Source organism: Alosa alosa, chromosome 11, assembly GCF_017589495.1.
Source record: "Alosa alosa isolate M-15738 ecotype Scorff River chromosome 11, AALO_Geno_1.1, whole genome shotgun sequence".
NCBI lineage: Eukaryota > Metazoa > Chordata > Actinopteri > Clupeiformes > Clupeidae > Alosa > Alosa alosa.
Genome location: NC_063199.1, coordinates 1882628 through 1898705, shown reverse-complemented (window position 1 = coordinate 1898705; position 16078 = coordinate 1882628). Strand labels below are relative to the sequence as shown.

The 16078-nt window shown below is 41.0% G+C and overlaps 1 protein-coding gene across 1 annotated transcript in view; it reads left to right on the top strand.

Annotated features, from left to right (window-relative positions):
• ireb2 (iron-responsive element binding protein 2) overlaps positions 1-15431 on the top strand; it is a 76515-nt gene extending 61084 nt beyond the window's left edge. The window contains 3 exon segments of the mRNA XM_048257345.1: positions 12486-12608; positions 12695-12880; positions 14499-15431. Of these exon segments, the coding sequence (XP_048113302.1) occupies positions 12486-12608; positions 12695-12880; positions 14499-14621 (432 nt within the window). The 3' untranslated portion in view covers positions 14622-15431.
• Positions 15432-16078: the final 647 nt, after the last annotated feature.

Below are 16078 nucleotides of genomic sequence, written 5' to 3'. Positions count from 1 at the left end.
TCCGAGTGTGAGAGGAAACTCATTTTGAGAAAACAGCCTTGAAAGACAGCCAATGAGATTCCGTTCTCAGCGTAGACTCGCCTTTGAACTTTCGCGATTGGTTGCTGATACAAAGGAAGTGTCCATATAAGTGGATTTAATAGCAATTTAGCAAGACGTCTTCTATACAATGCTTCTATGTGGCAACAACAATCCTTCAACAATCGTGAATATTTTGTTAAATGCACATGCAGAGGAGGGGCAGCAGGCTACGAGAGAGAGCGGGGCGGGGTAAGGAAAGGCTGCGTGCGTAAAAAGCGCAGCTCAATGGCAACGCAAGGATTTTATCTTATTTTTAATTTAAATTAAATTAAACATAGAATATTAATCTGTGGCGGTCGATTTTGATTTCATGGCGCCCCGCCACAGATTAGTCAATGTATGGGAAACACTGAGTCTGGTCAAGTTCCATGTCAGGTAGAAAGCATACACTTTGCCTATCCTTCTAATACAGACACAGACAGAGACACCAACTCCAATACCATATAAATGTGTCCATATTCCCTCAAAACTCACTAGAAGACATCATTTGAGGGGTCATTTTTTAACATACCTCCAAACCCCCCTAGAAATGCTTTTTGACACTGTATAATTGAAGTACAGACTACACAGACTGTATAGTGATTACACAGAGAAAGAAATTCACATATTAAGACCCACACCATCCAAAACGCCAGCTACATCTCCGATTTGCCTTCCACCTCGTGTAATGTAGTGTAGAGAACAAAACATATTCAATGAAATCCGTAGAATTTTAAGTTTTGAATAATGTCCATGGCCCCCCTCCTGGAACCTCATGCCACCCCTTCGCCACCCCAGGAAAAAATCTCTAGAACCGCCACTGGGAGGACAGATAAAGGCTGAAATACAGACTAGCTGATGGCAACTTGCACATGTGTTAGGTTTACGAAAGGGAAAATAAATAATTTTATCTAGAAAAGTCTTAAACAATTTCATTAAATAACCAGGAACAACAACTTCAGGTAAATAACATAAACATATGTTTACAAACAAGCAGTAACTATTAGAACTACAAGAATGACAAGTATAACAAAGATCAACAAAATACTTTAACATGGTGAACAAAACATCAATTCATATTAACATTCACACACGTATATATAAACAATTAAAACATTAGAAGAAATTCAATACATTTAACAACCATTCAGCATATAATCCGATACAATATATAATTATCGATATCATTTGCCCTACACATAAGGTGATACACTAACGTCACATTCATACCAGATCCGTTGTGTGTGCGTTGTCACAGCTGTGGCATGGGTGGGTGTGTGTGTGTGTGTGTGTGTCCAACTAAGCCTAGCAGACAATGGGGTGTAAATGGTATTGGGTCATTCCACGTCAAAAAATTCTGAAAAAATTACCAGGTGTACCTACCCAGGAGACACACTGTAAAATTACTTTTATGTAAGATCAATACTTTCCAAGATACAGCCAGTTTTACAGGGGGAGGGGGGTGTCGATTTTCACAAGTTCACAAGCCCAAAGCACAAGAACTAAACCATGTAGGAGGCTCAAATTGTGCATGCTGGTATATAAATAGGAATAGTATGTAGCAAAATTGTTACGTTTGGTCTGGATGATCCTGCATGGTCATAGCTGTCCCTCAAAGTTGATAAAAATTTTATTGGAGTTTTTGGCTGGGCTCTGTTTAGGCCTTCAGAAGACATTTGTACTCAACATAGGCTCTTGATTTATTTCCCTTACTGAGATAAGTAGAAACACTCTTACAAAAAGCAATGAACAGAAAAGAAATCCCTTCAGGGTCTGAACAGCAGACCTCACAAGTCTGAAAAATCTTTTTGGTTCTCATTTTCAGAGCACCCAAACACCTCGTGGGAATATACAAAGATTTTTTAAATATTTTTTCTTTATTCTCCATAATCCCTTCTTTTTACAAACACCAATTTGACTTGTCTTATGCAAATCTTTCTTTTTTTATTTTCCACCCTGAACATGGGCAAAATACACCATTGAGATCAATATGTTTTGTAGGCTTGGGTGTATGAGCTCCCATCATAGTTATCCACCCAAAAACCTTATAATCTTAGCAGCCAACCTGATAGACACATTTATAACAAATCTTCAGTCATGCATTCATGAAAACGGCAGTCAATGAATAAAATCCTTACGTTAGACCATCGGTGATCAACATAGTCTTCACGTCGGTAATGTAACATTAACATTGTCATTCATGTCAGATAAGTAAGCTAAGCAACTTGTCTACAAACAACTGTAAATTGTGCTACATATGTCGACGGAATGACTTATTTGACAATAAAATACTGATTAAGTTGGCAGTCATAAAGCACGGGAGTGAACTTTATCGCGACTACTCGTCAAGGACAAAGACAGCCTTTTCTGGTCCTAACGTTACATAACTTTCAGCTAGTTTCTGTATCATCACATGATAAGCAAGCAACATTGTTCAAAATAGAACAAATCGTTAAAGTGTCAGTCCTAGTAGGTCTGTAATATTGGTTGACATATAGTAACCCCTCAAAAATAATGAGTTTACTAAAGACACACACGCATTATGTTACGGCCATGCATACACTGTGTAATTACCAGCAAAAATAACTTTTAAAAATGACTTTGAAGTAATAACATGGATAACAAGTAATAAATATAGCCGCAAGCGGCAATGGCGGGCCCGAGCACCTGCGGGCCGCAACCCGTGACATTTCAGAATCCAACAAAGCACCGACGTGGTGCATTTGTAAAATGTACATATTTGATGTGTGTGCTATTTGTTTTTGCATGTTATTTTCTGGCACATTTACTTGCTTGGCCAGGTGGGGGCGCAATGCAAAGCAGGCCCATTGTGTGTCATCATAATCATAATATATATTAACCTGAGAAATTTCAGATTATTAATTTTAAGCAAAGAACAATTCTGATACACTTTTTTTGCCAGATGGTGGTGCTATATTAGGCATGTGAATTACACATGTGAATATCATCACAATAATTATATCCAATATTTTCACACATTTTCCTGCTTGGCCAGGTGGTGGCACTATGCCTGGCAGGCCCATAGGGTCTCTGGATATCATCATAATTATAATATCTATTAACCTGAGAAGTTTCAGAACATACATTCAAAGCATAGAGCATTTCTGGCATATTTCCTGTTTGGCCAGATGGTGGCACTATGCTAGGCATGTGAATTATATGTGTGAATATCATCACAATAATGATATCCAATATTTTATAAAGTTTCAGATCAATCACTTAAGGCATTGTCCATTTCTGGCACATTTCCTACTTGGCCAGGTGGTGGCGCTATGCCAGGCAGGCCCATTGGGTGTCTGGATATCATCATAATCATAATTTCTATTAACCTGATTAGTTTCAGACCATTCATTCAATGCACTGTGACTTTATGACTCATTTCCTGTTTATATGGTGAGATATTAAAATCATGACATATTACACCATATCAAAAATCCCTTCGCAATTTAACATCAGCAACATCTTGGCATAATGTTAGCCAAATTTCACATGAATCTGACAAACCGTCTAGGAGGAGTATGTTAAAATTGATCATGTGACATCAGTGTAATTGCCATTCTTTCTGTTGCCAGGTGGTGGCGCTATGCCAAATATGCATTATGGGCATGTGAATATCATCACTACCATGGTATTCAAAGACCTGTGAAATTTAAAACATTTCAAGCCATGCATGGTGAATTAAGACACATTTATTGTTTATGTGGAAGGGTATTAAAATTCATAGTTTCACCATTTCGTCAAATTACAACATCAAAAAAGCTTCACAATTTAGAATCAGAACCATATTGGCATCACGTATACCAACTTTCACATGAATCGGATCAACTGTCTAGGAGGAGTATGTTAAAATAGATCATGTCCACAATGCACAAAATACCAATTACCTCACTATGGGCACTATGGAGTTCCTGGGCCAAGCCCAGTGCCAAGGCTTTTCTCCTGTGTATTCATGGTACCTCTTCACGTGTGTGCCAAATTTCATTCGTTTTCACCGATGGGAAGAACCTATTTTGGCATCACAATTCATCACATTTTAGTCTGCACAAAATCCCAAATACCTCACTTCCTGTTGGGCGTGGCTAATGCATTGTACATACGAAAGTTGTTCATCTTGGGGAGATACACACACCTACCTAATTTGATGCCTCTAGCTGAAAGTATGTGCCAACCACTGCCTCAATCACCTAAGGGGGCGCTACTGAGTCCCTGGGCCACGCCCGGGGCCAAGCTCTTTGCTTTCAGGTCTCAGCTCTTTGCTTTGCGTGACACCTGATGTGTGTGCCAAGACTTTCAAGACTTTTCACCCATCTTAACCACCTCAACAAAGGAAAACGCTCTGAGACAAAGTTCAAAGTCAAAGTCAAAGTCAAAGTCAGCTTTATTGTCAATTTCTTCACATGTTCCAGACATACAAAGAGATCGAAATTACGTTTCTCACTATCCCACAAGACATATTTTACCAATTTAAGTCCACAGACAAACATAACATTCAAGTAAACAAAAAAGTAAGTAAATAAGTAAATAAGAGGGCACATATAATAATGAAAAAATAAGAGCAGCAAAATTTGGTTGAAATTGTGCATAGACAGTCAATAAAATACTAGTGCAAAGTCAGGCCAATAAAAGGCTTGGGTAGTTCTGTTTGACCCTAAGTAATAAAAAAGAAAGTGGCATAGTGGTGCAAGTTATGTAAGAGCAGCAGAAGTGTTGTGTTTTCAGGACAACAACACCAAGTTGTAAAGTGTACAAGTGTGCAAGTGTTCAAGTGTGCAAGTGGAGTAGTGCAGGACCATTGTGGGTCCAATGTCCAGGATGTTATGTAGCTGAGGGTGGAGGGGGAGAGGAGGGAGAGTTCAGCATCCTTACAGCTTGGTGTATGAAGCTGTTGGTGAGTCTGGTAGTCTTGGGGCGCAGGCTTCTGTACCTCTTCCCAGAGGGCAGTAGATCAAACAGATTGTGGCTGGGGGTGACTTGCATCACTCACAATTTTGGTGCCGCCGGTGAGGTGGGTGGTGTAAATGTCCTTCAGGAGGGGAGTGAAGCACCAATGATCCTTCCAGCTGTGTTCACTATGCTGCAGGGCTTTCCTGTTGTATTCAGTGCAGCTTCAGCCTACACAGCGATACAGCTGGAGAGGATGCTCTCAATGGTGCCTCGGTAGAATGTGGTCATGATGGCTGGTGGAGCACTTGCTTTCGCCTGAGTTTCGCTTGGGAAGTACAGGCGGCGCTGAGCTCTCTTAAGCCAGTGATGCAGTGTTGGTGGTCCAGGAGAGGTCTTCACTGATGTGCACCCCCAGGAATTTGGTGCTGCTGCTCTCTCCACCACAGCACCGTCGATGGTCAGTGGCAGGTGTTGGGTGTGACCTCTCCAGGAAGTCAACAACAATCTCTTTGGTCTTGCTGGCGTTCAGCAGGAGGTTGTTGTCCCTGCACCCGCGTGGTCAGATGGTCGACCTCCAACCTGTATTGAGTCTCATTAAGCCCTTGGTGATGAGACCCACCAGAGTTGTGTCGTCAGCAAATTTCACTATGTGATTGTTGCTGTAGGTTGCAGTGCAGTCATCGTCAGCAGGGTGAAGAGCAGCCGGACTGAGCACGCGGCCTGGGGGCCCATGTGCTCAGTGTGATGCTGCTTGAGGTATTGTTGCCAACATTACTACTTGGGGCCTCTGACAGAGGAAGTCCAGTAGCCAGTTGCAGAGGTAGGTACTGAGTCCCAGTTTGTCAAGTTTGCAGATGAGTTGTTGTGGTATTATGGTGTTGAATGCAGAACTGAAGTCTATAAACAGCAATCTCACATATGAGTCTCTTTTTTCCAGGTGGGTGAGGGCTGGGTGGAGGGCAGAGCAGATTGCATCCTCTGTAGACCGCTTGGCTCGGTATGCAAACTGGAAGGGGTCCAGGGTGGGGGGAGAATGGCTTTGATATGTGACATGACAAGCCGCTCAAAGCACTTCATGATGATGGATGTCAGTGCCACAGGGCGGTAGTCATTGAAGCAGGATGGAGCAGTTTTCTTCGCACAGGTATGATGGTGGCAGCTTTGAAACATGATGGGACGATGGCTTGCTTCAGGGAAGTGTTAAAGATGTCTGTGAAGACATCCTTAAGCTCCCCCCGCAGTCCTTCAGCCGCCGCGACCTGGGATGTTGTCTGGACCTGTTGCCTTACGGTGTTGATAGCAGCAAGTGTCCTCTTCACGCTGTCGGCAGAGAGGCACAGGGGCTGCTCATGTAGGGGGATGGGTCTTCTGTGGGCAGGTGCTGTTTTGTGCTTCAAAGCTGAGCAAAGAAGCGGTTCAGGTTGTTGAGCAGAGGGATGTTGCTCTCACAGCTCTGTGGCGGGCTTGTAGTCCGTGAGGGCCTGAATGCCCTGCCATAGGCTTTGTCGTTCCCTGCTGTCTTTGAAGTGGGTGGTTATCTTGTGAGTGTATTCCTTTTTGCTTCCTTGATGCCACGGGACAGGTTGGCTCGCTGTTTTCATGCCAGCTTCATCCCCAGCTCTGTAGGCTTTGTCTCTGGCCCTCAGCAGCCTGAGGACATCCCCTGTCAGCCATGGCTTCCAGTTAGCCCGAAAGTGATGATGTCTTTTGTGTGGGTCACATCATCGATGCACTTGGTGATGTAAGAGGTTACAGTGTCTGTATACTCCTCTATGTCTGTCGGTTGTTGTAAGTGGCTGCCTGCTTAAACATTTCCCAGTCTGTTGTGTCAAAGCAGTCTTGAAGAGCATCGAGGCTCCCTCAGGCCACACTTTTACCTGCTTACGAACCGGTTTGTTCGCTTTACCCTTTGTCTGTATGCGGGCATTAGCATAACAGTGGTATGGTCTGAAAGTCCAATGTGGGGGAGGGGGGTGGCTTTGTATGCTCCTTTGTGTGTAATGTAGACCAGGTCCAGGATGTTATCTCCTCTTGTTGGAAAATTAACATGCTGGTGTAGCTTTGGAAGTACAGTTTTGAGATCAGCATGGTTAAAATCTCCAGTGAAGATGGTGAAACCGTCTGGGTGTGCCGTCTGTTGTTCACTGACAGCCCCTCTTCTGCTTCCTCGCACACCGCTTCCGACGCTTTCTTTCCGGGGGAGGAGTAGCAGGCGAGTCCGGTGTTGTTGCAGGCCGGAGTAGTCCGAGTTCCTTTAAGCGTCTCTGTTGCAAAGTCAGAGCGCTGCAAAACTTGCTTTTGCAGATGTCAATTAAAACTGCCTGCTGTACTTGTAGTATGGCGTAGTAAGGCAGAGGCGAACACGTAAAACTTTCGGACAAACACTTTTAAACGAACAAAACACCGTACGGTTGGGACAGAGAGAGGTCGCTGCGTGTGTACGCGCCGCCATCTTGGAAAATGAGAAGTTAGTATAAAGAAATTTAGTATAATATAATTAATATAATATATATAAACAGAAAGTTAATATAATAATAATAATAATAATAATAATCCTTACAAAAACAGGACCTAGGGCCCTTGATTGCTCGGGCCCCTAATAATAATCCTTACAAAACAATAGGGCCTTTCCGGTTACTTCGGGCCCTAATAATAATAATCCTTACAAAAACAATAGGGCCCTTGCGCCCTTCCGATTGCTTGGGCCCTAATAATAATAATAATCCTTACAAAAACAATAGGGCCTTGCGCCCTTAGGTGCTTGGGCCCTAATAATAATAATAATCCTTACAAAAACAATAGGGCCTTGTGCCCTTCGGTGCTCGGGCCCTAATAACGTAAAAAGACTTGTTTTTACCTCAGATGATCCAGTAGTCTCTTTTAGACAACGTCAAGATGAACGATGCATAGTGCTTCCTGCTGTTTTTCCTGTGGAGGGAGACGTCAACTCTTGATTTTACCTTCACGTAGTACAAGAAATTCGCGCCACAAATCCCTTAACCAATCATATCGCCAGAAAGCCTATGATGTGACGTTTTAGAGGAAGTTTTCATTGATAAAATTGGTTGGGCTATGGCGGAGTTATTAGACTGAACGTCATCGGTACTGGGGTACCGAAATTAGAGCGTGCGGACTGCAAAGGGTTAAGCATACAATCTGGCTCTCTTAACCCTTTAGGCACCAGGGTTTAAAAAAACATTGGATTTTTACATCAAAATGGCCATGGCTTGAAAGCGGTCAGAGATAAAGTCCTACTGTGAATGAAAATCATTGAGTATGAACAAAAGTTTATGAAGGGGGTAAATTTACTCATCTAATTTGCATATTATGACGTCACTGGATGGCAACCACCTCGAAATATGCACATTTCAGTAAATACTGGATGTTAAACATATCTGAGCAGTTTTACTTAATTTTTTTTTGTCATTGTGTGGCATCACCACATAAGTTTATGATTTTTTTTATTTTGTATGCATGGTAATTATGAAATGTTTACTAGCATAAAAGGACAATTCTTATGCATTACCTGGATCTCTGTAAGCACCACTGTGACGGTCATTTAAACTGATCAACGTGGACTTTGTTTATGTGGTTGGGCTAGATCAGCTGGCGAGGACGACCTGTCAAACCCGTCAGCTGACTAGGAATGTTTTGTCAGGAGAATGATCGCCAATTTGAAGAGAATAAAATGCGAGGAAGTCGCGCTAACCAGGAGCTTGAAATTTACGCCGGGGAGCCTAACGAGAGACCTGTTACAATTAAGCTTACGGAAGAACGTTTATCGGACATTGCTTTTTTACTTACGACCGGGTCTGTTCAAAGAGAATCCAACCTCGCCGTGGTGGATAAAACATCCGATACCGTGAGAAGGATCCTTTTTTTGTTTTCTATCGCTGGGGTTAATTTTTCTACTTTTTTCCTTTTGGGGCCAACGTTGTGGATTACTTTGTTTCCCTTTTTCCTTGGATTATCAAGACTGTTTCGTTCGTCGTCGTGTGCTTTGATGTGGAGTTTGAGAGACTTTGAGACCGTGCTGGCCATGGCTGGCGTGGCCTCCAAGATAAACATTTAAACCGGCAGCCACGATTTGCTAGATGTTGTGCTATTAATACTGTTTGTTGGTGTATATGTGATATCGTGTGCCTGGGAAATATATGTCACCTTAAGATCTATTGCAATCCCTGTGGCTTCCTGAATTAATTTAAAAGAAGCAAATTCATTAGTTGTAACCCATGATTCCCGTGATATTTTATAAAAACTCACAAGCAGATTGTTACAATTTCATCCACATAACAAATGAACAGGAAAACAGTCACATACAGTATAAACCAACAATAGTAAACTATTACTATAACCACAAACCCTATGCTACTATACAATAAAGTAGCCTGGTCAAATTAGTTCCAATTCCAGGAGACTTTGTAGTTCTTCAGAGCCCTATTTTTACTACCCCTGCTGTCTGTACTTCGTCCGTTACGGACACTTATCATCACTATTACCACTGTACTGGCACTCCAGCTATGTTGGGCAGAGGGTCGAAATAAGCATGGTATGCTTAGTGGACACTGTCGCAAAGACGCACCTCAATTCACAGACGCACCATGACTATCACTGTCAATAGATGATCGATCATATTTTCCAAAAGGCAGATATTCTCCTTCAGAATGAAAATAGGTGAATAACCGACCCAAGACTTAATCACACGAACTTTTTTTCAACATTTGGTTTATTTCTGCTTCAATTTGTGCAAAACTATGGCCCGCATTGCTTCCGTGTTATGGAGGAAAAGCGCTTGTGGTTTTCTCGCGTACTGAATCGAAGCTCTGGATGTTTACCAACTAGTGGTGGAGAGTACAAATGAGATTTGTCACTGTACATTGATCTATTGTCTGTTTTAATCAGTGACGTTGTTTGTCGCAAATTTGGCGGCTTTGGTGCAGATCCTGCTCAACTGTTTTCTCTGCCAACAACTGTTTCAAAAGTCATATAAATGCATAATTAGCATTGTTAGCATAACTGCTAGCAAACATTAGCTAAGTTAGCTAAGTAACATGGTTGGCAATTAATAGCATTGTTAGCATAAATGTTAGAAAACATTAGTTAAGTTAGCTAAGTAACCTGATTAGCATAGTAGGCATTGTTAGCATAACTGCTAGCAAACATTAGCTAAGTTAGCTAAATAACATAGTTAATACAGTTAGCTAGTTAGCATTGTTACATTTGTTAGCATAACTGCTCACAATCGTTAGCACAGTTAACTTGTTTACATTGTTAGCATAGTCATAACACTGTTAGCACGCTGTTAGCATAGCTAGCTAATTAGCAACATTACTTAAATAATTTAACTATTTAAACTTTTTCACTGTTAAAGGGACAGTGTGAAACGTTTTCAGTTGTTTGTTAGCTATATTAACACTTCCCATTCATAAATGTGGCCTCATTCATGTTTAATTACCACCACCACCAATTAGCCTATTTCACAGTGTCCAGGTGTCCGGCCTCGTTGATGTTAATGATGCCTTAATTGGCAGGGTAAAACGTCTTCCTGCTTTTGTCTTTCCTGTGGACTTTTCTTTTGCTGTCTATGGGATGGTGCTTTTCCACAGGAAGTTGATTTACACAGTGGCCCCATCAACATCAACGAGGTCGGACACCTGGACACTGTGAAATAGGCTTATTCGAAGCATACCTATGGGCTTAGAAATCGGCATTTACATATACATAGCGTTTATGAACGCTCCATCTACGTGCGCCATTTTAAAATAACGGTGACCGGCTAGGGACATTTGTGAAATACAGCGCCGTCTTTGACATGCAAAGAAAACCTTTCTTGAATTCATCTGCTGAATTTCCCTACATTCAGCGATGTAAGTTATGAACCCATCTTCTACAAGCTACATGTCTTCCTAACATTCCGACATTGGCATTGTATTTTCCAACGAAACAAATAAAGAAAAAATAACTTTTTTGTGATCTGTCACTGTCTCAGCAAAGCTCTTGTGCACAGCCACCTGTTCAAAGGCTCTAGTCTAGACCCAGAGACAGTTGATAAACTAACCTACCATAGTTTTGCTAGAACTAGCAGACTACCACAAAGTTGCTGAATGTATGTTATTTCAGGTTAGTTTGCAACAAAGTTTAACCAAAGTCCTTAGCTGCTACCTAGCTAGCGAACATCACTAGCCATTCCCATTCACTTTCAGTTTACTGTGCTAACATTAGCTAACTAGCTCGGTTAACAGACAAAATTGAATTATTTATTCCATGTCCGAAAGTGTGTTTCGTTGGCATCACACACAAGCAATGATAAAAGAGAAAAGTTTATGTTTTGACACACCTATTTAGGAGTCCAGAACTAGGGCCATCATCTAGGTAGATTCGCAACGAAATGAGCTGCGACTAGATATGATAACGTTAAATGCTTTGCGATGGCTTGCAACAGCTGACAACAACGTTAATTCACACCGCAACTCCTTCAGCGATGGTTTCGTCACAATGCGGATCTTCGGTGTGAATTGGGTGTTATGTTTTCGATGTGCGACGGCTACTGTAGTTCTATTAGGTTGCAATATAATCCCTAAACACTAGATGGGAGTAGTTCTTACACATGGGACCTTTAAGCCATTCCAACTGTCAGTTGTCATCAACTATGACTCCCGCCAACTGTTTCCTCTGCCCACAACTGTTTCAAAATAAAAGTCCTCACTACAATAATTCACTGTTAAATAATTTAACTATTTGAACTACTCTTACTATTTAACTGTTCAGCCATCCCAACTGTCAGTTATCAACTATGCCTCCAGCCAACTATATTAAACCACCACCTACACCCAACATAGCATTGAAATAAAGCATCTATGTCAGTTTCCATAGTAACCAACATGATTACCCTAGAAACCATCATAGAAACCGCTTTATTTAACATTGCAACTACCATGTCTGCCTAAGCAAAACCATTGTAACTATCTCTACATTATTTGTTTTAACACTATATTTTACATCATATGTTGTTATTAATTTAAATTAAAGGAACCGTATGTAAGAAATGTATTTCAATTAATCATAAAATGGCCCTGATATGTCACTGGACATTAAGAAATCATGTTCATTTCAAATACTTATATCACTGACAACAGTTAGTCCGGCCAGGATATTGTCGTTTAAAAAGTGAAGTTGCAGCCCTCAACTGATGTTGATGTTTTCATGTTGTGTTTTGGCCTGATGCGCCACCCTCCACCTATCTTCTAATCACAAAGTCAGTGTTTCGGCATCCGGGTTGCCAGCTCTGCCAGTCAGGGGGGAGGGTGAGGGGATACACCGCTCTACAGTAATTTGAAAGTGATTGCAGTACCAGTTTTGGCCACAATCTTACATACGGTTTCTTTAATTCATATTTTATTGAAAAATAAATTGAATATATAAAGTATATAGTTTAATTACCAAAATGTTAATGTTTTGTCAGTGCTTCAGAACAGACCAGTACAGTTGCTAAGAACAAACTCTATGATTTTGCATTACAGCTGGATGTGTTTGAGGCATCAGAGCGTTATCAGAGAGATGGGATTCCTCTCATCATTCTGGCAGGACAGAGTTATGGGTCAGGAAGCTCCCGTGACTGGGCAGCTAAGGGACCCTACCTCCTGGTAACAAATCTGTATTGGAGTCAAAAGCATGTTTAAAAAAGAAAACTGTTTAGTGGCATTAATCTATTCTTTTGGCTTTATTGTAGGGAATATGTGCAGTGATAGCTGAAAGTTTTGAGAAGATGCACAAGAATCATCTGGTTGGGATGGGCATTGCCCCTCTCCAGTTTGCGAGAGGAGAAAGTGCAGACACCCTAGAGCTCTCAGGAAAAGAAAGGTTCACCATATCAATACCTGAGGATCTTACACCTCTGCAAGAACTTACAGTCCAGGTAAGTTGTGTGTGAAGTGTTAATGAACTTAATTCATTCAGAAGTCATTGAAATTGAGAATGTGTTTGGAAATTAAGATGTGGATGTTGAAATGTACCCTACACTCACACAGTAGCACACACATACACCGGTATGTATCACTTCTCACAGGAATGATATATGGCCTAAGTCATTCATAGTAAATTTATTAATTAAATATAGCTGCAAGCAGCAATGAGCAGATAGGCCGGAGTAACCATGGCAACGAAATGCTGTTAGCGCAAAGCAAGTTTCACGTCTAGCACGTCAAAAGTAGAGGTCAAAGGTCACAATTTCTTCGGCATTCACCTGATGGGGTCATGAGTCCATGTTTGGTTTTGATACATGCAACGATTGCTGAGAGATGAGCTCACTTCCTGTTTGGCGGCTTCGCCACAAATTTCAATTGGATGTGACGGGCGAACGCTTCTATCAATTGTTACAGAAATAAATGAAGTGACAAGGCATGGTCTGAAGATGGTCTGTGCCAATTTTGGTGAAGATCAGATGAAATTTGTGACCTGTCTTGAAATTGTTGGTGTTTTGATCAAATCAAATATGGCGGCCGAATAAATTATATTGATGTGACAAGTTGCCCTCAGTTGACCTAAGGACCTTTCACAGTATTACCAGACACCACTAGTACAATTTAATTCTAAGCACAGCAGCAGCTACAGGCCAAAAGGCATGTTTGTGAATTACAGCGCCCCCTAGAGGTCAAAGGTCACCAAATTTCTTGTGGGTCCTCCTGATGGGGTCATGAGTCAATGTACCAAGTTTGGTTTTGATACATGCAAGGGTTGCTGAGATATGAGCTCACTTCCTGTTTGCAGGCTTCGCCCCGAAATTTTGATTGGCTTTTACGGGCTTAACGGTAATACTTCGAAGACAAAAGTGATAACTTTTGTGAGGCTTGGTCTGAAGATGATCTGTGTCAAATTTGGTGGGAATCAGAGAAAGTATGTGACCCCTGATACATTTTAAGTGTTTTTGATGAAATCCAAAATGGCGAAAAATCCATCATGGCGGAAAATGACGTCATAGGGTGCAATGAACTCGGCTTGGTCCAAGGATTCCAACAATACCTGACTTTTGAAAATCGGACCAACAGGTCAAAAGTTACGTGCATGAACGCATCGTCCGCCCAACTTTGGCCTGTTGGTGGGCTTAGAGGGTTTGAGTTGCCGACATGAGACTTGGTGACCTGAATCATGGGACCGTCCCCAATCAGTGTGCCAAATTTCCCAAGTTTTTACCATACGGTTCTATGGGCTGCCATAGACTCCCATTGCATATAATAATAATAATAGGAAAACGTAGAAACACAATGAGGTCCTCGCAGCTTCGCTGCTTGGCCCCCAACTAACTGTAGGTTTTAATGTAGTAACAGTTTCATGTGAAACCGAATGGTATGTGGCTGTGGTATACAGTACACATATACAAAGACAATCGGAACTAAGAAAAGAGATGCATTCCCATGTACAGTCCACCCCGTGTGTTAACCTCATAGCTGGAGAAATCTTGCAAAATCTTGGTTAACAGGCAGGACATTTGGGTAAAAGAAATTAACTTGTTAACTTGTTTATTTGCTCCATTTCAGACAAGCACCGGCAAGAGCTTTAGAGTGACAGCTCTATTTGAAAATGAGATGGACATGGTGTTGTACAGACATGGCGGGATCCTTAAGTATGTGGCTCACAACATGCTCCTGGCCAACTGCTGATCAGAGAGCAAAAAGTGTATACCCTTAATTGAGACGATGCACTGCCTCACTTTTCGAACATACACTGCTGACCATCTTGAGATCTGACCAAGGTGCCTCCATTCGGACTTTCTCTGCTTATCATCTTCTGACTGAGTCAACTTTTTCCTCATCTACGTTGATGCTTCTTGGTTATCTGTATGTCTGATGTATTCTGCTGAATGCCTTGAATTTTGGGGGACATTCACTCATTCCACAGGAGCGTACAATATTGATACATCCATGTTGTTTTAAGGCCACAGTTTCATCAACATTTATTTTGTATGAGTTTGTTTTATATGTGTGTAGTTCTTTTGAAGGCATCAGTGGCATCAAACTGCTTTTATCACTACAATCATGGAACTGTGAAGGTCTGTTTTAACATGAAACTGACTCTTACATGTTTATACAATTGCAATGCCAGTGATCTGAATGCAACTATAAATACCATTCATGACCATCCAAAAGCATTTGTCCAAATTGTCTGTTAATGTTACATACTTTCAGTGTTAACCTTAAATGACCTTACCTTAAAATACAGTCAGACAGAAAAAAGCAAATGTGATGTGTGATTCAGGATAGAAGCTACCACTTTTCACAAATGAACAGACGAATAACTGAATTTGGACTTACTGCTGAATGTTTAGGTTTTTGCAATACCATAAGTTAATGTCAAGACTTATGATTATGCATCTCAGATCAGTTTTATTGAGGATATTCTTTACTGGGATTGTGTGTAGTTGTGGTTTACCTTTTACATTTCTCCAGAATAAATATGCAATGTTGCACCTACCCATCAGGCATTTACCATTTACATATAACTGTTAAGAAATCATACTATATGATGACTATAAGAAATCATACAACAACTAATTACATAAGGGATAACTGATATTTACTTGTCCCTTTATAAGAAATGAATGGACAAGGTGAAGGCAAAGAACTCGATAACGCAAAGCAGATAGGAGTTTACTCTTCCAAGTTCATTAATTCCATATAACGGGACACCAGAAGGCAGTTATCCTACTCATACTCCGGTTGCCACTCAGGCATGTCTGCATGCATGTTTAGCACACAAAGGAAATATGTGGTTCAGTTTTTAAGATGACCGCTTGTTTAGTTTGTGCTACTTCCTTTATTCATGGATAATATTGTTCAGTCAACCGTTTTTTTACTATGGCTATTACAGTTTCTGCTTCCAGAGCAGTAAAATGGAAGGGTTATTAAACTTTTTTTGATAGCCCCTTGCCAGTCAGAAAATAGTATTTCTTGTCTCTGATGTATACATTTATATTGTACTTATGTAGGTACACAAAGTTACATGTTATGAATGTAATGTGTTGTATAATTTATAACACTTTATCTAGGTATCACCCAAAGCACTTTTCTTATACACTCCCCCCTCCAAAAGCTTCGGGAAAATGCAAGGAAAAGGAAAC